At 41.0% G+C, this 21,850-nt stretch overlaps 1 protein-coding gene across 4 annotated transcripts in view; it reads right to left on the minus strand.

The window, feature by feature from the left end:
* ccdc85c (coiled-coil domain containing 85C) overlaps positions 1-21,850 on the minus strand; it is a 51,774-nt gene that overhangs the window by 10,016 nt on the left and 19,908 nt on the right. For 2 of the 4 annotated variants that reach the window (XM_023347656.1, XM_023347657.1), the window contains exons 2-3: positions 6,620-6,699; positions 4,706-4,747 (exon numbers count right to left, since the gene is read on the minus strand). In XM_023347656.1, coding sequence (XP_023203424.1) covers positions 4,706-4,747; positions 6,620-6,699 — 122 coding nt within the window. The remainder of the gene's footprint in view (positions 1-4,705; positions 4,748-6,619; positions 6,700-21,850) is intronic. The other 2 variants (XM_023347658.1, XM_023347659.1) reach the window with 1 other exon arrangement.

A 21,850-nucleotide genomic window follows, 5' to 3' on the forward strand; every position in this document is an offset into this window, starting at 1 on the left:
ACTAAATGAGTGGAAAAAACAGTAAAAAGGCAAAAGAAATGCCAGAATGCCAGAAGGCCTGGAAAACAACTCGCCAAATCAAAAGGACTACAAAAACTAATCCGAGGCTAAATTTTAAAAAAATAAAAAAGTGAGGACTGAATTAGTCAGTACCCCGATTTTATTCAGACGAGTTGCCAATTTGGTGCCATAGTGTATCAAAATAAAATCTCACTATAGTTAAGCATTTTGATGAATTATAGAGGTAATTATTAAAATCCAGTTAAATCAAACATTGATTGCATGTTATTTTTCAAAGACTTTTTATTGCACACTTGATATGTGGAGCATGGATCTTCACTTGATTATGAGATTATGATACCGGATCAAACCAATGTAAACCAAAGCAACCTCTTTCTGGTAGATGTTGTACTTTTAAAAGTCACAGCCACATTTTCTTACAGCATTAGGTTAAAAAAACAACAAACTATTTTGGATAACTGGCAGTTTAAGTTGTTACAAAGCCTCCTGATTTGATGAATGGCTGGTACAAAATGTCCACTGCCATGGACAGGGGACATTTCGGGCTTGAATAGCCCAAAGCGCAACCTGGAAAAAAAAACCTGGAAAAAGTTTTCAGGCGCAACTTTTTCTTGCGCCTGAAAAAAAGTTGGCAAGAAAATGGCTTTTAATGTGAATGTACAAACTGGAAAGGGGGAAATTTCCAGTACCTACTTTAATACAATACATTATCCAAACAAATGAAATGAACAGTGTGCTGTGTTTGTAATCTAAGAATCCTAAATCTAACGCATACAAACATAATGTAACCTTAGTCCTCAAAAACTAGCTGTAAAAGACCAAAACCATTTTTGGACCTTGCGATCTCCCTTCCAGCGACACCACCTGCGCTCTACTCATCAGCTTGGCATCAGCTGCTCCCTGCGTTAATGACACTTCGCCACACTGAGGGCTGGATCACTTTGTGCCCTCATTTACGGTCACAATGCACAACAGAGCAGCGCTCTTAAGATTTTGTTCTCATTAGCAGCCCAGAAACTCCCCGTTCCCGTTGGGCACAAACCAGCCCAGCTTGGCGCTGTTGGCAGGATCACGGCTCTGTGACATTTTTAATGTCACGCACGGCTGTTTCTCCCCCCCTCCCATTAGTGAGCCGTGTCTTTTATTGCTGTTTTTTTTTTTTTTAAATCACACGATCACTCCTTTGTGGCCTGGGGGCTACAAAGCTTTTTTTTTTTAATTTTTTTTTTTAGCACTGTTCAAGCAAAACACTCAGGTGGGCACTCACTTAAGTTTTCCGTGCGTAAACCCGTAATCGGCATTCCATACCTCTTCTCTGCTCCGTGGCATTTCTCTAACCTTTCCTTATCTTTCCCTTGGCACTGCTTGATTTACCCTTTGTAGCTTTTTGTATTCAAGCCCACAATGTTTTACTCTGGGCTCCGTCAAGAGCCTCGAAATGTCAGATGAAGAAAAGTGATAAACACGTGTTACGTAAAATCAAACACTTCATCTAAATCTAATTGGTAAGAAAGGAAAGCGTTGTTCCACGGGAATCTTTTAAACCATCCCAGCAGATAGATCTGGCTTTACTTCCAAGCACGCTCTGACCTTGACTATTTAGGCCAATAAAGATATTCGACAGCAGAGGATAAATAAAACTCAGGGTCTTTCTTCACTCCATCCATCCATCACCGTGATCTTGGAGGTGACAGGCTGAAGCGGAGAAATGTCGGCCATCGATTCCCTCTTTGAGTTACAAAGGGCAGGAGTGACGCGGAAAGGACAGCGACGAGAAAGGTTAGGTTTTTTTTCAACCGTCTATAACTAATGAGAAGCTCGACTCAAATGAAATAGGTGCTAAGTGTGGCGAAACCAAAAAGCACTACTTACTGGAACAAACGTGCTTTTATCTGTAAGAAAATCAGCAATCAGCTGAGGTGAGTTTTGTAGATATGGGAATTAACCCTAACCCTAAAATTGCAAAAAGTGGCACTTTTTTGTCAAAACAGAATAACAGTCAAAGAAAACCACAAAATGAGTCTTTTTTGAAATCTTAAGACTTGTTTTCTTTTAGCTTTATATCTTAATTAACACATTAATCCTGACAAACAAAGGTTCCACATATCACAAGTGTTTTAAAGACCTTCGCAGACGTTAGAAGGGCTACCATCTGAATCTGCCGAAGCTGAAATATTCAGTGTTTTTTTCCACCAATCAAAAACAGTGAGGATGAAGAGTGAGTCTGAGTGTCCCGTGCTCCAGTTCTCTGTGAGAAAAGCCAAAAAGCAATTTTTGGATGCATCTACATTTTCCATTTTCTTACACCTGCTCTCTTTTGGTTCCTTCCTCAACAATCCCTTTGATATCTCTCTGCAACTCCGGTCTGGATGGTGAGCATTCTTGAAATAAGAGGCTATTGTTTTCCGTTTTAGCTGCACTCAACTTTTAATGGGCCTGTTCCATTGTTCAGGAAGTCAACAAATCCAACCCAGCATTCCTAGCTGCTCATCAAGATGACAAAAGATCCAGAGAGTCACCCCTCTTTCAAAGAAGTCTCGCACGAGTCTCTTAGCTTCGAACGGACATTTTTCTGTTATTCAGTTACACTCGCACTCCCACCAGTTGTCAACCATGCATAATGCATACACAGATCCACCTGTGTTGCCCCCATACGTTCAATAATTCAGCCCACCAGACGTCTCGACGAGCAAGAACAAGCCAGTGTGGTTTACGCACCAAAGCACGATGTAGCGTTCGTTCGCCTGGGGTCCACAGTACAGGGCAGAGCAGATCCAGAGACAGACGAAGGTTTTTCTAGCCATTAAAACCCACATATGTGCAGCTGGGCCACCAATATGAGTCATAAGCGCAACATGCAAGAGGCACATAGAGAGGACTGGACACAGAAGCAACACTTCTGTTTGTTAGAAAACAACAATCTCAGGTTGGTATGTTTGACAAGGGAAGTTGATGTTCGCTTCTAGAATATACCAGCTAGTTTACTCAATATAAAAAACATGATGCATTCATACAGGAAGTGGTTTATTCAAGGTTTAGGAAGGATCTACCACTAATTTCCATGTCATATTTTTAAATGCATCCCTACTCATAATGCCATGAAACTCTACTTTTACCGTGGACCAAACGCATAAAAGGAGAATAACCTTAAAAACAAGAAGATGTGCAAAAATTACGAATCACAAGTGGACTAAGATCACACGGTGATGTTGAAAATCGGTTTGAACTTGGGGAAAGTCTCTGTTGGCTCTAGAAAGGAAGTCTTTTGGAGTAAATTAGAAACAGTGAAGCGATTCAAGTAGCTTTATTTGTTGGCACAACAGCTTCAATGCAAATGGACTCCCAGCTGTGGAATTAGCGCACACACCTCCAAATTGTGCATACTGTTCCTGGGCGACAGAGATTGATGTCGAATTTTTTTTCGTCTTCCGCTACACTGCAAAAACAACAAAATCTTATCGAGTAATCTCGGTTCAGTTTCTCGTGCAAATATTTGCACGAGAAATATTTCTCTTTTCATAAGAGAAAACTAACTTAAAAGTAACTTTCATGCAAGATATATGAGCTTGTTTTAAGTCAATAATTCCTTAATGATGATGGAAAAAGTTAATTTCACTTACAAGAAAAATGTCTGCCAGTGAAACTAGAACTTTTTTGATCAACATTAAGGAATTATTGACTTTACAAAAACTGTAGATATCTTGCTGAAAAGTTATTTGTAAGTTAGTTTTATCTTATTTTTGAACCCTCGTTCTTGCACCTGTGTCCTCCGTGTGCTGTGCCCTTTTTGGACGCGACACGGTCCTCTAGCAGACAGAGGTCTACATTTCCACTGCAGAGGAACAATTTTGCACGGCTAAAGCGAGTTAAGGAATGACGGTGCCAAGACAGAGATCCAGTGGCAACCACACGCAAAAAGAAGAAAGCTAAAATCACGCGCAGCGCTTCAGAAAAACTACATGCGACGCCAACTCCTTACAGTAATCTGCTAAGGTGTGGTTGCTTTTCTTTATTCCAAGAAATGTAAGCACCGAGACACACTGAACAGGAAAATAACATTTTCTTTGGCCAACGTCCTGCTTTGTTTTACAGGTTCCGGGAGGCTCTTCGGCGGGGTTTGCTCCGCTCTACGTCCCTCCATTTCAGCCGAGAAAAAAAAAGTAGGAACTTTGCAATTTACGAAATGAGTCAAATGGATTTTCTCCACCACATTATTACATGAAACCGGTTTTACACACTGTTGCACAGGTCGACTGTGTGATGACAGACGAAGTGCTGTGAGTAATTGATGAATCACGCAAACACTGTATATCTTTGTCAATGATGGGGTTTTGTTGTTCTGCTGAGTGAATCATTATGTGTAGGCTATAATGATAAGATCAGGCATAGATGACCTCTGCAAACCTTATCTAGCGGATGGAAGAGATTTTATATATGTTTCTTCATCAATAAGAAGCCAAAAAAAACCCCTAAAAGAAAATTAGTGAGGCCGTGGCTGACTAGGGGAAGAATAAATAAAGTGCTGACATCTGTTGCTTTGTGTCCGTCCGTTAGAAAGTAGAAAGTTTCAAGCTAAAAACTGCGAAAAGTCCCATCACCAAAACATTTGCAGGAGTTAAAGGAGAGAAGCCCCAAGAGTTGGTGAGCGGCAGAGCCAACATTCAGGAAGATTTCAGAAGGTTACCTTTTTCGTCTGTATCTGTGATAAGCTATAGCGGTTATGGGCCTAGAGAGAGAAAACACAACGTGAAAAGATTTATTGTGGACCAAATGCATTAGTTTCTGGTTGTGTAATGAAAACACCTTGTACCTTTCCACATTTTGTCATGCTCCAACTACAGACTTTGCTGTATTTCATGAGGGTTTCACGTGATAAAATTGTGAAAAATGATTCTGAAGGTTTTTTTCTCTCTAACTGATATAAAGACAAAGGACATTGTTCAATACCAGGGCTCCATGGCATTAGGTAAACCAAACACTGCCATATAATTGTTGAAAAGTGTGATGAAGTTACTGATTATGATTATGGTTGCTTTGCTTCATTTATAATATCCCAACAACTTTCTGTGAGTTTTTGCATTTTTCATCTGAAATCAGTGATCTTCAAAGGTGATATAGCCATTTCAATTTTATATGTCATGCATGGTGGTGACAACATCATGCTGTGGGGCCTGATTTTTTCTTCCAACTAAGACAGGAATTATCTATTGGAAGCTACAAAGACACTACAGATTGGGCTGGAGGTTCACCCTTCAGCAGACAATAGTACTAAAAATATAGCCAAACAGTTTTAGCGTAAAACATATCTGTGTTTAAAAAGTGGCCTAATCAAAGTCAAAACCTAAAGGTAATTGAAAATCTGTTGTAAGGCTTCGAAATTGCTGTTCACAGATTCTCTCCCTCCACGCTCATTGAGTTTGAGATGTTTTGCGAGGAAGAAGAGACGGAAATGTCACTTTGTAGCTTCGCAAAGCTAGTCGAGTTATGCTAGCATGCGGCTATTACTGCAGGAAATGTCTTTCTCTTTTCAAAGCTTCCAATTGTTTCTCACTCGGCAACTATTTACCCTTCTGTGTTGGGTAATCTCATGAAATCTCCCTAAATCGAGTTCGAGTTTTGCGTGGAAAAGTTCCACAGCTCTGAGTGAGTTACTCGCCGAATGTCAGCTAAAAAAGAGGAGCCTCCCATTATTCCTTCTTCCTGCCTCACGTGGAACACCTCATTGTAACACTTAGGAACTAATTATGGGGCTCATTTGGCAACGGTGACTCCAGCCTACACAGGAATCTGCTGGGTCGTCACTACTGAAAGAAGAGTTGGTGTAAAAAAAAAAAAATAAAACATTTTTTAAAAAGGAGTGAAAGGGTTTTCAGGATGGAAAATTCAACCTCAGCCTGACTGTCTGCAGTCTGGCTGGCATTCAAACGAGCTGCCGCACATCATAAAACCATATGATGAAATGATAATGCTCATCTCTATCTTTTAATGACATCTATCCCAATAATTAATGATTGTCCTTTGAATGTTGCAAACTTTCATTCCCTGTCCTATAGGGCTAATTAGTGCCTGGGTTTTTAGTGCAGTGTGGATAAACACACTCCTCTGGAGACTGACATGTGACCTCCTGGTGAACCACACTGCTGCACCCCAGCACCCCTTCCACCTCCTCACTCTTTCATGCTCCACACATTTAATCCTCTGATTTTTTTTTTGCGGGGGGAAGTCACTACGAGGTCAACTTTGGGGGAAAAAGATGGGGCAGATAAAGTTTTACTCAGTCACTGTCACTTAAAGCTTTCCCCTCTTCTTTCTTTTTTTTTTACTTCTTCCTCTCATCTTTCTTCCGCTTCCCCGGCTTCTACGACAGCTGGGGCTAAGATCACTACTCGCAACTGCAGATTACAGGCTCCCTATGAATTAAACATGGGTACACATATTCTGTAGCTAACAAGCCTCAGCCTTTCGTGAGGGAACGTATTCGCAGAGGCATCAGGCGAGCGCGTTATGTCACCGCAGCTGCCGATCGCACGTTTTCGGCTGAGTTTTGGTGAAATCCTGACGGGGTTCGTAGGGGAGATGTTGCGTGTTTGCGTCTCACCTGAGAGAGGAGTTTATTGTTGTCGTCCTCCAGTATCCGGACCTTTGTCTCCAGCTGCCTGATGTAGTTGGAGGAGGAATCTGAAAACGAGACGGAGGAGAAGCGATTAGCATTTCAAAGACCTGGAGTGGGAAAAAAAAAAAAAAACAAGAGGCAGACAGGCGGGCCAGTGGGGCAGAAAAAGGTTGATGCGCAAATAAGACTTTAAAAAAAAAGAAGAGGAAAACAACAACAAGAAAAGTCTTTCTGCAAGAGTGCTCTCCAAATGGTTCAGTCGAAGATTAAAAAAAACCCCAGAGAGCTGACCTTTTAGTTTCAAAATAGCTCAACTTGAATTAAGCAGACTTTGACTTTTCCCCCAGTCCACCCGTTACTATATACCACCACTCAGCTGGCTTAAAAGGGGCTACTTAACTTTTTCTGTTTTAGAAATATTATATACTGTCATGTCATTAGAACCAATGCAGTATCAACACTGACTCAAAACTAAGGTGACTGGATCTTATGAACCATTTGTTCCAGCTCTTATTTTATATAGTGATTAAATTATGTTCTAGGGTGCAGTAGCAACAAATGATCATTTGCTGCATCTTTAATTTGGATTTAAAATACATAAGAATCTAGAAAAACACCTAATTCCATACTAATTCTACATAAAGAGCTTTTATGAGGAGTCAATTATAATGTATTATTGCTAGTGGTGGGACTTGATTACACATTTTAAATCGAGTTAATTGCACGGTCTGCAATGAGTCACAATTAATCATGCAATGACAAAATAAGCATTGTTGAATAAACAGACAAATGAGCTCAACAACAAAGATATTTATTGTGTTAAATCTGTTGTTTAGGTTATTGAACCATTAGATTGGTGTAAAGTGCTATTCAGTTCAAAAATACTTCAATAAACACAAAGGAAAGTAAAAATTTCATGGCACAGATCTCCTCTCCATGGGGCTGGCAAAGAGCAATCCAATCGGTACCCTCAAAACAACCTTTTCGGCCTTTTCAGCTTCCTGCGACCACTTCCTTACAGTCCTAGTGTTATACCCATGCAGCTTTCAAGGGTTTCAGGAACCCCTGATCAGTCAATATTTGTAACCCATGTTTATTTCTATCTGGTTGCCATTAGTTACGCGTTTTTGGAGGAGAAGGGGAGGGAAGTGGACTGACCTGTGGCATTTGATTGGTGACAGGATAATGATGCTGCGCACGGTGTTTAACTGAAGCAGAGAAGCATAATCGGTGGTGCAGTGATGTTTTCATGGTGTTAAAAGGGTGGGGAATTAATGTTATTGGTCATAATAGCAGTACTACTGGATTTTCATATTGGTGCATCCCCACTTCTTACTCATTGCTCTGCTATTTGATCAGCTGTTGAGTCTTAAGCAAAAACGAACAAGAATGAAAAAGAAAGGTCAAGTTTTCTCAAACAAAACTACATAAAACCTCTCATTAAATATATTTTTTTATGTTTTTGATCTCATTGTGTCTTTCAACCCTTAAAAAAAAACTACTCAAGTTGAAAACGCTTTAATGTCTTTTTGCAGCTGTTAGCCATTTGTTGCATAGTCTATGAGCCAAATAAACTTAATGCAGCCCGACACGAACAAACATTTACTCTTTTTTTCTTTTTCTGCTAAACCAGAGCCTTTGAGTGGCTCACATGTCTTTTGTACTGCTTGTTAAGTATCCAAAAGACAGAATTATCGCACAACCGGGGTCCTCCTTACGTAGCAGCACTCTGTGCTAACCTGGATCAGGTTTACTGAGTTCAAGCTGAAGGATATGAGCCGTGTGAGGGAGAGGTGCAGTCTGACTCGGCAGGTGGCTCAGAGCCCGCTGTCTAAAAGGCTTGTTTAATTTATTGAGATAAAAGCTGAGTTGCGAGGAGGCGCGCATGTTGGCAACGCACACACATGCATACATACACACACACACACACACAAAGCTTCATTTCACTCTTGTTTACGAAGCGGGACTGTAGTGGCACAGAGAGGGCACACTGATGCAACAAAGCTGAGGTGAAAGGTCACTGATGACAAATGTTATCCATCATTGAGGTGAGATAGACATTATATACCAAGCATGAGTCAGAATTTTATTTTCCTATTGGAAGTAGACATGCACCGATTTATCGGCCAGCCGGCTTATTGGCGCCAATTTCCTTCATTTTGAGAGATCAGTGATCGGATACTTACATGTGAAGCCGATCTTATCTACCTTGGTAAAGGTCTAAAAATCAAACACTACTGGATCGGCCAAAATCGTTTGGCAGGTGAGGGCTTCTAAAAATCAGTAAATCAACAATTGGCCAGAAAACTGCAATCGGTGCACCCCTAATGTGAAAGAAACACAATATGGTTGTCTCAAAATCTTACGACAAAATGAACTAGGCATGAAGAAAAATAGTCTTGTCTGCTGCATCTTGCGAAAGTACTCACACCCCAGAACTTTTCCACATTTTGTCACTTTACATCCTCAAACCTTCATGGATTTTTGCTGGGATTTTATCTTATCGGCTGTCAAGTGGAAGGAAAATGAAACGTTGTTTTACCAAACTGTTTTACCAGTAAAAATGTGAAAAGTGTGCCTTTTAAGTTTTAACTTGTTGGGTAAAGACTTACTGTATGTACAGAAACCTTTTGCTGTGGTTAAAAGTCTTTTGAGGTTGCTTATATAGCGATTGAAATTCTTGACAATTCTGCACATCTACTTCCAATAGGAAAATAAAACCGTAGACAATTCTCAATTCAGTCAGACTGGATTGAGAACGTCCATCTTCAAAGCCTCTGGTTCTCAAATACATTTGGTTAACACTTTGACTAAGCCATTCTAATCCATTGCATTTCAGTCCTGAAGTTGTTGCATCTCCAAAGCCTCTAACGTGGGTTTCTTTCAGTACGTAGCCATTTCCATCTTAGCGTGAGCTTACTAGTCCATTTTCAAGAAAAGCATTATGCTGCCACCACCGTGTATAAGGCAGATTTTTGGAGTCTCTGTTTAATAGTCATCCAGGGGGTTGAATAAAAATGAATGCCACCACTTTCAGTATGTAAGTTACATTTTTTTAAATGAATGTGTCATGTGTTACTATCCACTATTTTTTTGTGTGATATATCACCTAAAACCCACCCAAAAAACACATTAAACTTCATGGCTACGATATGACAAATACATGAACAAAAGTTCAAAGGTAGTGAATCCTTTTTAGAGTCAAAGCAGAAAACCTTTGGCTTTTCACAGAGAGTCAGTGCAGCTTGGCAACCAATGGCTGGACACCTACAGCAGGAGGTTAGACTGCCCAGAGCTGCTAATCCTCTCTAACTGCCTTGTGACCCTCTAATCTGCAGTCATCTGCTGGCCTGACCTGCAGCCAGATCTCAAGCCGATTAGGACGGAGGCTCCTCGGTCTTCAGTCATCACCAGCACGCTCACACAACAACAGGGGAGGACTCCGAAAGACGGAGGGGGTCGGTGGGGATAAACACACTACATAGAGTGGTTAAATACCACTTATTCTTTAAGTTATGGAATCAAACAAAAAAAGGTGAATGTACTTTTGTTTCACAGGAACAACTACAGAGTAATGAAATGTGTGAAAGTGTTTTTTGAAAATTAGCGGCATCAGCCATGCTTCTCTACCCCGTAGGCTTAACCTAGGCTTGGAAATGTCATGATATGATAACACTGAGTAAAAATACATTATTTTTATTATCATATGGTATTTGCAGAAAATATTCAAAAACTGCAATACATAAACTAATATAAAATACACTGGTTTTTGCATATTATAATAATGTTATCGATTGAATTTCTTTCTTGACTATTTAGACATGAAAGACGAGTAAATATATATAAAAAATTATCTAACAGTTTTAATTAACAGTATGTCTTGTAGAATATTCCAAATATTTTGTTTTTTATAGAGGAACCCAAATACAGCAGGCCTGTATCAACTGGTTAATTAATTGGGTTATGTAAAATACAGCAAGCTACGAGTGACACTAGATCTGTCTGTCACTCGTAGCTTGCTGACACCAATGCTAAACACATCACAAGGTTGATAGGTGGCCATCCTGTTCCATCCTAGCTTAATCTTAGCCTCTCAAATTTTTGTATTTTGTAAGAAAGGTGCGTGGAAGACTTAATTTAGCTAGCTAGCAGTGCACTGTGCACTGCTAGCTAGCTACAGTAACAGTAGGGGGGAGAAGCAGGGCTGAATTCTTTATGTTGAAAATAAGTGGGGGAAAAATCTCCTGTTTCTCCAGCGCTTTTGCTAGCATCTCATTTGAAGCTACATTTTTAAAAAATTTAGGCTAGCTTGATACCATTAACTGGCCCATGACTAAACTCTGCATCTGCAAAACTCCCCTCAGCATCAATATATGGAGTCCAGAGGAAAACTCTCCATCTTTATAGCTGGAGTGATAGTTGTGCCATTTAAATATGAGCGTGCGGGAGAGTCCAACTCTTCCCCAAAACACACATGCAGCTGCAGGGAGAATGCAACATATTGCCAGTCTTTAACACCGGGGCTCCAGAGTCACCCTGAAGGAAGAAGGGTGAGGGAGGAAATTCAACTGTTCCCTCTAGCCCCATCGTCACTCCTTGCTCCCTCAAGCATCGCACCTTTTCCCTCTCAACAACTCCTCAGGAACGGCTTCTGATCATACCAGAGCTGCACTGTTGAGATAAAATGCTTATCTTATCCTACTTGCACTGGTTTGTACAACCCAACACTGAGGGTAATGTTACATCTAGTCTGGTTTAAGCTCAACGTAGTATTATGTGCTGCCTAAAGGATTAGAAAAAGATGCAGAATATGCTCAGATTAGTAGTCAACAGGCTGCAGACTTTGAGACGAGGGTGAGCGTGCATGTGTGTGTGTGTGTGTGTGTGTGTGTGTGGGTGTGTGTGTGTGTGTGTGTGTGTGTGTGTGTGTGTGTGTGTGTGTGAGTACTGGACAAGGTGAGGCACAGAGTGGCGCAAGTCCATGCGCCTTTCAACACGTCACTCTGGATCGCGTCACTGCCACTGTGACCCACTTCCACTGGCCACTCCCTCCTTAACTCTGCCCCACTCCTCATTTCCCCTTGATATATTTCCGTTCTTACTACATCCTTTTATTATTCCTGCGTTAACCATCGCAACAGTTTTGTTTGATTATTTCCAGACAGTCATTTCGGCGAGTAAAACCAAACAAGGACAGTTCAGCCGAAAGAAATCCAAGCCCCGTTCCTTTAGAAAGGCCCTGACCTCTGCTGACCCTGCTTTGTTTTGCTCCTAGGCTTCAGAATACCCCATCTCCATCTGTCTATAACAGCTTATCAGCTAATCTTGTTTCTTCTGCGACGCATCACACTTACTCTTGGCCATTTTTCAAGTCAGATAGCTGCAGTTCCTCTTAAGATTGGGGCCAACTCCACACCCAGAGTATGAATAATAGCATCTATTCAAGTCACACAGCATGGGAGTGTTAAAGTTTTATAGCGTAAACTTAACTTGAACTCGGCTTAGTCGTAAGACAAAAACATTTAAAAAAACTATTCCTTCATTTGTTAAAACAACATGATTAGGTTATTAGGGGTGACCCAATAAAGCTTTACTTTACAATACCTCCCTACACCAGAATTACTGTCTCATGATAATCTCCTTATATCATCTTATACATTTGAAACCAGATATTTACATACACTGTGTAGAAAAATAGCCTTTTTATGCTTACTGTCTGACATTAAGTTCAGCTTTTCCTATTTTAGGTCAGCTGATAGTTAAGATGACCAAAACTATTGTTTGTCAGAGGTGCTTGGTGCAAAATATGCAAATCAACCAAAGAATAATCCAGCCATTATAAAACCGTGAAAGGTGAAAGGTATACTGCCTCAGTAACACCAGTTCTTTTAGGAAGAATGGGCCAAAATTCCATTGTGAGAAATTATTGTGAGAAACTTGCTACCCAAAATCTTTGATCCAAATTACCTGTTAAATAGTACATTGACAATTCATACCTCACTTTTCTAGCCATATTGACCAATAAAAGCGCTACCCACAGGAGCCGCATTCACCCACTGCAGTCACAAACAGGCACACATTCATACATGGATATGCAAATCTGTCTGCAGCTTCAGAGCATCGACGTATTAGAGGAGGAAACCGAGGACCAAGCCACAACTTTTCGCTTGCTGCGAATTGACGAACTTATCTACACTGAACTGGCTAGAACACTCTTTCTCAGCTTTTCACCTTGTCTAACTTGCTGTAAGGGTTAGCTGTGCTGCAGTGTGGAGAATAGAATATGTAAAAGAAATACGGCGCTGATGCTTCACGGACTTAAGTTGTTATGTCCTTCTTTCACCTCAAGTGTCTTCCCTCTTGCATCATGCGAAACCAACATGGGTAATAGCCAACGGGCTAATAATCTTTTACTTCCTGTAAAGTCAATGTTAACACCCTTTCAGCAGAATTTTAGATGAAACCCAAAACTCTCCAGCTGTATGATCTCCAGCGACCTTTTCCCCGTCACCTTTTTCTCTGTTGGAGTAAATCTAAACGTTATTTATAGCGTTTGATTATGATTACAATAGAAACTGCTAGGATTGGTGAAACTCTCTTTAAATTGGCCGCATTCCCTTTCATCTGTTCATAACTTGCGCATCCCGCCTTTTGGGGTGCATGCCACAAATCCCATTATGGGACATTGGGGCGGGAAAAAGTTTATTGTAGTTCAAAACACGACTGCCTATTAAAAACAGACTGAGGAGCGCAAACAAAGACGCATCAGGTATGCTAGTAGGAGACGTCGCAGGAATTGGATATTGCTGCGGAGGTTCGGCATATGAGAATATTAAAATTAGGCAGTAATACGACGCTGAAGGGAACGACGCAATAAACTGTCCTCCACTGGTGTGGACTCCAAGGTCTTTGCAACATCAAAGTAGCTTGGGTAAAATACTCCGGTTGAAAAAAAAGGACCATGCGTTGGAATCCCCTCATGTTTTCTAGTCAGATCCCAGAGCAGTTTAGGAGCCCACAGCATGCTGAAATCAGCCTGCTTTTATTATTCCTGGCTCAGCTCTGGCTTTCATCTCCTATTCACAGCTGTATTTCAGTGTTTTAGCACAGAAACATGGATATTCTCTAAGCAATGTGTGTACGTGCATGTGTGCTAAGAGTGAATGCCTATGTGTTGCGTTTGGAAGTGTGTGTGTGTGTGTGTGTGTGTGTGTGGGTTTGAAAGGATGTCTAAGCTGACAGCGTGAGTTTGTGTGGGAGGGAGGGAAAATGTGCATGAGGGTTGTGGAAGAAAGGGGATTTTTAAACCCATCTGTGATTACACTGTGTGTGCGTGCGCGCAGGCGTGCGTTTGTGTGTGTTTAAGGCGGGACCAGGTTGGGTCAATTACCTCAAGATGTTGAAGAAAGAGTTGAAACAGTCCAAGCTCTCCCTTCTTCTCCTTCTCCTTCGGCAACAACTTATTCCAACTGCAGCGGATTCCAGAAAAGGCCAACCTCAGAGCTTCTACTGCATCCAGTTAACGCACCAAAACGTCCCGGCTAACCAACAACCGAACAAAGCCACGTCAGTCTGCAACGCATTGGATATCATGCTGGGAAGTAAAATATGAAAAGAAGTCCCTAAAAAAAATGAAAAGAAAATAAGCTAAAGCATTGAGGCGCCACGGCTTATGGATGAAGGCAGCAATGATTGGAAGAAAGAGAACTGGGCAGACATAAGAATTTTCTTTCTAAGCTTAAAGCGTAAATAACTTTGTAAATCCTGGATGTCAAAGGTACTAATAACACCTTGAAAATCTGAACCTACTCTAAGGGACTAACAGATTTCTAATCCATGTCCAACTGCACTATTAACGAGTCTGCAGCATATGTTCCCTTTTATGGTCAATTGGTTCTTAAAAAGGGCAGTATTATGCATTTTCCAGGCCATTTTATAGTACTGTCAAGTAACTATTATACCTCCAGTTATACAAATGCTACATATATCAAATATTACTATTTACTTTCTGATTTAATGCCTTGAAATTAAATCAAGGCATCTCTTTAAAAACTCCCGCTCTTTCTGAAACTCTGCTTTCAGGAAGTCATCACAATATGGCTCCTCTGTAAACCCTTTAACAACGTTTTTACCAGCGTTTCACTGAGAAGCAGCTCCTACAATGAGCTCAGCTGCAGCACAGTTCCACCGGGTGTTTGCTAATGGCTGCTAGCTAGTCTGAAGGAGCTGAGTGGGGAGGGAGGCGGAGGCTCGTAAGCTTGGAAACTGAAGCTTGAACGTGTCTCGAAGGCAACGCTAGGTCAAACCAGGCATTTTGCACAGATGAATGGTTGCCATGGGAGATTAAGGGATTTCTCAAACATGCATGAAAGAATCAAGGCAATACTCCAGCGTATGTTTTTGATGAGGGAATAACATTATAACATGATGAAAAGCTCAGAAGAGACAATTTTACATAATACTGCATCTTTAAATGTATTTGTTGAACCAAAAGCATAAATATTTATGAATAAATATGTCATACTGCATTTCATCAGCTTAAAGCACAAACAGAAAAACATCAGGTCCTGACAGGCATTTATTGTCGGTATGCAGCCTCTGATGTCTTTTGAATAGTGAGTGTGTACTGGGATGAAGGGTGTAAAATGTACAGTGTTCAACAGTATCAGGAGTGGGTATGTTTTCCCTGCTTTGTCGTCGTGTCTCAATTTATTTGATCCCGGTATTTAGGCGTTAGCGGAGAATGTGGAGATGTAAGTTCTGTCATGGATCTATGGGGTTTTTTCTACAGTCTGAGAACTAAGAAGGTAGTCGCATAGGAATAAGACAAAGGAATATGGTGGAAATGTATTGTTGTAGAAATAATGACATTATATATTTCTAATTCTACTTAGCATTGACTCTACAGCTGCTGATACTTATTTTAAAACAAGGCAGTCATGTCAATGGGAGTTAAAAATACACGCTGCGCCATAAGGTGCACCTAAAGTGGTTTTGAAGTTATGCTTTATTAAAAGACTCATATCAAAAGTGTCTCTTATGTGCATTTGAGGATAGCAAGAGCAGAAGATCAATGGACAGCTGCACCCAATGTTTCTGCCCCAATAACTTTAGTCTTTTTTACAGTGCAAATCAATACAAAAAACAACAACCCTGACCTAATATTTGCTACTGTGTCAGTATATAAGTGCATGTATGCATGAGTCCTCTCAGAGTTAACACGTGCTTCTTCTGCTCGACTGGGCAGCGATGGGTCAAGGCCGGGGCAAGCTGGCCAGATCAACAGAGAGGAGCACGTTAAGTGGGTACCCATGCTGCATTAATGAGGGGAACAGCAGAACCTGGCAACCCAAGCACGTAACCCACAAGCCCCAGGAAGGGCTTCAAAGGCTCGACTGGCTCATCAGCTGGCAGGGAGCTAACCCCATCTGACAAGACATGGCACCCACTCTGGGAGGAGAGAGAGAGAGAGAGAGCACCTCACCTCACCATGCACAGTGTTTTTTGTGTAGGAGAGTGATCTGGAAGCGGGTAAAAAAAATAAAAAAAGCACATTTGTTATGTAGATAAGGATGTAGAAATGTGTGTCTTGGCATGTCAAGACAGCTGAGAATGACTTCATGCTTAGAGAGGTGCAGTGCATGTGGAGGGACTTGTGTCAAAGTCAAAGTGTCGGTTGGATTACGCAACCGAAGGACATCTTCTCTGAGCAACCGTAAAACACGGACTAGGTGGAATCGACTTTGTACTCATTTGTTTTCTTAGTGGGTTTTAACAACCTTCCTTGAAGCGTTTAAGTTTCTTTCTTTCTTTACTATTATTTTTTTAAATAATCCCATTCCTCTGATTCACTGTAGGTTGAGGGTATGGAAAGAAGAAAGCTGATTAGCTGTGAGGACACCTTGAACCGTGACCACAGAATCCTAGCTGTGTTCTCTACTGAAAAACGATGATTAAAAAAAATAAATAAATGAAAAAATTTCTTTAAGCTCCGTTTGAATATCTGACTCATACTTTAATGTGCTTGACACAAAGTTCTTGTTAGCAACATTTAATTCTGCTTTAAGAGTTAAGAGCTGAAATGTCTTTTCGGTGCGGCAGCAACAAAGAAAACACAGCCAATTATTTAAACCAAATTTTTCACGGAAATTTCACAGCAAACAGGAAGTGGGAGCAATTATTTAAAATCTAAAATGAATCTAAAATGAATCTCCATATATAAAAATGAACAAAAGTTCTGATCAATATGAAAGTCTACACAATGTTGTACTATTTGCTGGTTTCTTTACATGACATATTTTGTGTCGAGTTCAAATCTGGAGCATTTTTAAAATGGAGATTTAACTTGTTTAGAATATGAAGATCATCTGATTATTTGATTTGAACATGATGTTTTATTTCTTTTTATAAAAAATGAGGGTGAACTACTTTTAAATACCCCATTTATGTTAATGTTATGCTGGATCACAGCACTTTGTTATACTTGTCAAACATGAATAACAGTAAATGTGGAGGTCTAGTTGCTAATTTGCCAAATTGTTTTCATACACTTCACAATTACACACTTTTTAGGGTTATATAAATATGGCTGACGTGGTGAAGGTGGAATTCTGAGGAATAAAAATGAAAACCATAAAATTAGGGAAAAAATAAGAGACTTTACAAAGGGTTAAAGGAATTTAAAAGGGCTTAAATCACTCTTATTAATGTAGAGCTGTTGACAAGGCAGCATGTCTGCTAGCAGCTAACTGTAGATAGCACAACAAAGCTAAGCCATTAGCTTTTCCAGCTAATATTAGCTACTTGCACTGCCTCCCCAAAGATAAAAGTTATAACATAAGTCATTAAAGCGATGTCAAAATAAAAATAACATAAATAAATGTTATAGGTAACAATTTTAATAGTGTTATGTTCAACATAGTATTGTGGCAGACGTAGGACTAAATGTTCCTTTTCTGCTTTAAGTAAAAAAAATGACATCACATGATATATTTTTTATGTAAATAGCTTGAAACCAAATCGGTATTGTCATATTATAATAATTTAAAACCACCCAATGTCTGTTACAGACTATTTGCTGGGTGTGTTGTTTTTAACAAAGCGCAAAGCGAGGAGTCCCGCCTAAAATAAAAACCAAACAGCAGGCCGCTTCATTTCCCCTCTGCCCCCACATGTGACGCACAGCACAAATCAATCAGACCATTAAAGCTAAACAACATGACAGGGAGTCATTACTGACCTAATCTAATTACCCGCAATAATCGAATCTCGTTATGCGTGTAATCATGATGTGCCAGCCACTCAGCGCCGCATGCGGCTCAGGTGGTGCCGTTTAATGAATTGGGACATGTGGAAACCGATGTCCGAGGATCGATCGCTCAGTTAACGTCGTCCCTGTCGGAGGTGGAGAGAGAGAGAGAGAGAGACATTCCCGCTTTGCTTGCTTTATTTATGGACACCGAAGCAAACAGCGCTGCTGTCACCCATTCTGTCCGGGAAAGTGATGCATTTCTCTGCCGTCTCCTCGGCTTGACATCACCACCTTCTGCAGGGTCAGCGGATGTCTCCTCGCACCTCCGGGCCAGCGCGGCCGGGCTAAAAATAGGACTGTGGTTGTGACAAGTCCAGTGTGCGTCTGTGCATGAGCTACATACTAATTTGCGAACGCATTAATGTCCTTTAGAAATACGTTTACCTTTCACCGACGGCGAGTATTTGCAGTGAGACATCAGCTAAAGCTGCCAGATCCTAATCATTTGATTGGGCCAGAAGAAAGGCAGTCGGGGCAGGCTCGTTTGGTTTTAATCCCATGAAATCAAAGCTGCGGGCTAATATTTGGTTCAAGATCGTAATTACAGTTCATGTGTGAGCAGAGTGGCCATTCATCGCAAGACAAAAAAACCCCGAAGGGATTATGTGGCATTTGGAGATTAGCTATGGGCTATTGTTCTCCTCTGGATGTGTTGTGCAACTTGTGAACTCGCCCATGTAGAAATTATGTTCTTTGTTATTTAGCAGAATATTTTGTACCATAACCTCTTGTCTTTTTCACCTTCAAGTGCCCTCCAGCATCCCCATCGGTTACATAAGGAACGACCAACATCAATGGTCCTGGGTAACAATACCCGTCTGATGTTAGATTGTGATGCAACAGTTTGCTAAATCAGTCAAGTCAGTCTCTGCTTTCATACCACGGAGAGGGCGGACAGCCATATGGCTGCGAAATCCTCTCATACGTTCCGCTGTCCTGCAGCTGGAATGATGAAATTGTCTGTTTAGGGGGTTTGCGACTCATTTGCTTGCAGGATTAAGCTACAGTGTCCTGCAAGAGTATTCATGCAGGGCGCTATGTAAAGTACTTCTTGATTTTACGGTGGGATGGAAACTGATAGCTAAAAGTGTTTCTCAGAAATATACAATACGTAAGGTGTGGCATTCATATGTATTGTGGTGAAGTTATAAGTACTTAAAATGTACGCAACTAATATGTCCTGTTAAGAGCTGGAAAATAAATCAAAAATCAATAGCAATTTGTATCGCGATAGACACTTGATCAATATCAAAAATGGATAGAATTCCAATTCTGTCAAATTGACTATTCAATATGTAGAATATATAGTTAACTCTGATTCAGAACGGCAAAGCATTCTGGGAGATGTTGGCCTCTAACAGCCAGCTAAGGTAGATTGGTGGCATCAACTAACTCACTCACTCTTTGGTTACCTAGCAACTCAGTAATTCTGTGGTTACCTGGCAACAACCGGTTGAGTAACTTGCACTGCAGCAGTTCCAGGTTTCGCCATCGTGCCGTGGAGTCAAAAGGAAAAGGTCATGCCACCAGTTTGGCAGTATTTCAGATCAATAATTATTGATATCAACAATTATGGATAGACTGATAGGAAATGCTTATATCAGGATGAGTTTTTCAGCCATCTCGTCGTCCATGGAAGAAGAAAGCCAGGGTTGAAAGAAAGTATTTAAAAAAGTTCCCTTTGGAATTTGCCAGAAGTCTGTTGGAGACACGGGAACAAAAATGCACTTTTTTGTCCGTATGCGATAAAAACTCCATCACCCTGAACACACCATCCGCACAATAAAGCGCGATGATAGCATCAGGCATGAAAAGCTGTTCTGAATTGAGGGGAAGACTGATGGAGTGAAACACTGACAAGAATGTCAACTTCTAAACTTGCAAAAGACTTACAAGGTCTAGCAACTTGCACTTGGCACATCACCTAAAATCCCAGCAAAATCCAGCGGAGTTAGGAATCGTACCGTGACAAAACACGGAGTAGGTGGTTGTTATGCGATAGCTGGCTTTATCACGTGCGAGCCGCCAGCCAACGCGGTGTGTAAAACAACAACGGAGGGCCTCGAGGGTGGAGAAAGTCGTCTTGGAGCCCCACAGCCCTATTTAACCCCATTCCTTTCCCGGTTGTCAGGGTTTCGACGCCACAATCCCCCTCAGCGACCTCATTTGCATAAATCTGCATTTCTTTTAAAGCCCGTCTGACTGCTGAGCTGGCAAAGGTTCTGCTTATGTAAGCAGGGCCTGATGGCGCGCAGTTACACAGTAAACACAGAGGACGATCTTTCCATAAGCGGAACCCTAAAACCCCCGTTATTATCGGCAGCCTAAAATCCCATCTCCCATGAGGGCCTCTGAGGCAATCTGCAAACCAGGACTGCTTCTTCAGATCCAGTGAAAACAATCTTTTTCATTCTAATGACATCATGTTGTGGTGCCATTAAGAGTTCCCCCCCCCTTTATGAAATCATAAACTATGATTTCATCTGAATCCAAATCCCAGAGAGAAAAGGAGGCCAGGCAAGTCTCAACTTGTGGCTTTGCTACTGTACACAAGTGTGGACAAAAGCTCCCTGCTCTTCTGTTTTGATGTAAATCTCCAGATGAAGTTTTTTTACCTGCGACAACATGCAGGAAAACAGAGAAAGATACTGTCTGAAAACAACGTAATATTGGAACTTTTCACTAATCCAAAAGGAAAGGAAAAAAGAAAAAAGATCATTCCAATAAAACCACATGGCTAAAGAGAACATTTCCTGTGCTGGCTTGAGCTTTAGCAACCTTTCGCCTACCCATGTAGGCTGAAAGGGATCTGTGGAGGGCTATTGGCACGGTAAAGGCCACAAAGACAAAAAAAAGCAATTACGTAAGAGCGGCGCGGATAGACGGTTATCTCATCCCAACCACAGCTAGGAACAGCAGTGACGTTGGGCCGGAGCTCAGCAGCACTCCCGCTCGGTCCGGCAGCGTTGGATGAAACTAAATGAAGATGACAGCGCTTAGACTTTGCTGTCGTCTGGAAAAATAAAGCCACTGGAAGGGTAACATGAGAACGGCAGCGAGACGCAACGCGCATCGAAGAGACAAGAAAATCTGGGTGGACAGGACAAACAAAGGCTCAATAAACACTACCGGATCCTGAACATAGAAGAAGACAATTATCTATGCACACTTACACTGATGGAAATGTTTAATGATAAAGAATTACGGTAAATTGTAAAATGGTAACTGCCTAATGTTGTGTTTGCTTTGCACAGAGAAGCTGGATTTTTCCAAGTTCCCCAGTTGAATGTAGAAATAAAAGGAGCCTCCTGAAATTGGAATTTGAACTGGAATTGTCAAGAAACCCACAAGTTCAGCATTTACTACCACTGAGACAAGCACATACCCACGTTAGCTTATCGGCGCTTCGTTTGTTTGTACGTTATCACATCAGTACCATACATATCACAGTGCTTGGCCAACATGTGATTGATTTCTCAAAAATGGAAAGAATACATTATGATCTGGTGTTGCCAAAAACCAAACTTGGAATTAGCTCATGCTCATGTTTGATATAGTTTCCAAAATGAAGCTCTTTGTCTTGGCTGTGTCTGGTGTAATTTACCATAAACCCCAGAGCAGATTAGCTTAGCCCTTCAGTTTAAACACAACTTAAAAGTGACCAATGTGTTCTTGACCAGAACTGTGTGAAATGCGTCCAAGGAGGGAGCAAATCACCTTCTCACGTGTTCAGATGCAAAATCTATTTTTAACCAAGAGTCTTATAAGCGGCAGCGGCACAGAAATGACATCTTTAATCCTTAAAGTGACGGGTCACGTGGCGCGCTTTGGAAGAAAGGCAACAGCACATCTATGTATGTTTTTGGACACTAAAGTGGGACTTCTGGGAAGTGACGAGTTGACTG

Source organism: Xiphophorus maculatus, chromosome 15 (assembly GCF_002775205.1).
Source record: "Xiphophorus maculatus strain JP 163 A chromosome 15, X_maculatus-5.0-male, whole genome shotgun sequence".
Classification (NCBI taxonomy): domain Eukaryota; kingdom Metazoa; phylum Chordata; class Actinopteri; order Cyprinodontiformes; family Poeciliidae; genus Xiphophorus; species Xiphophorus maculatus.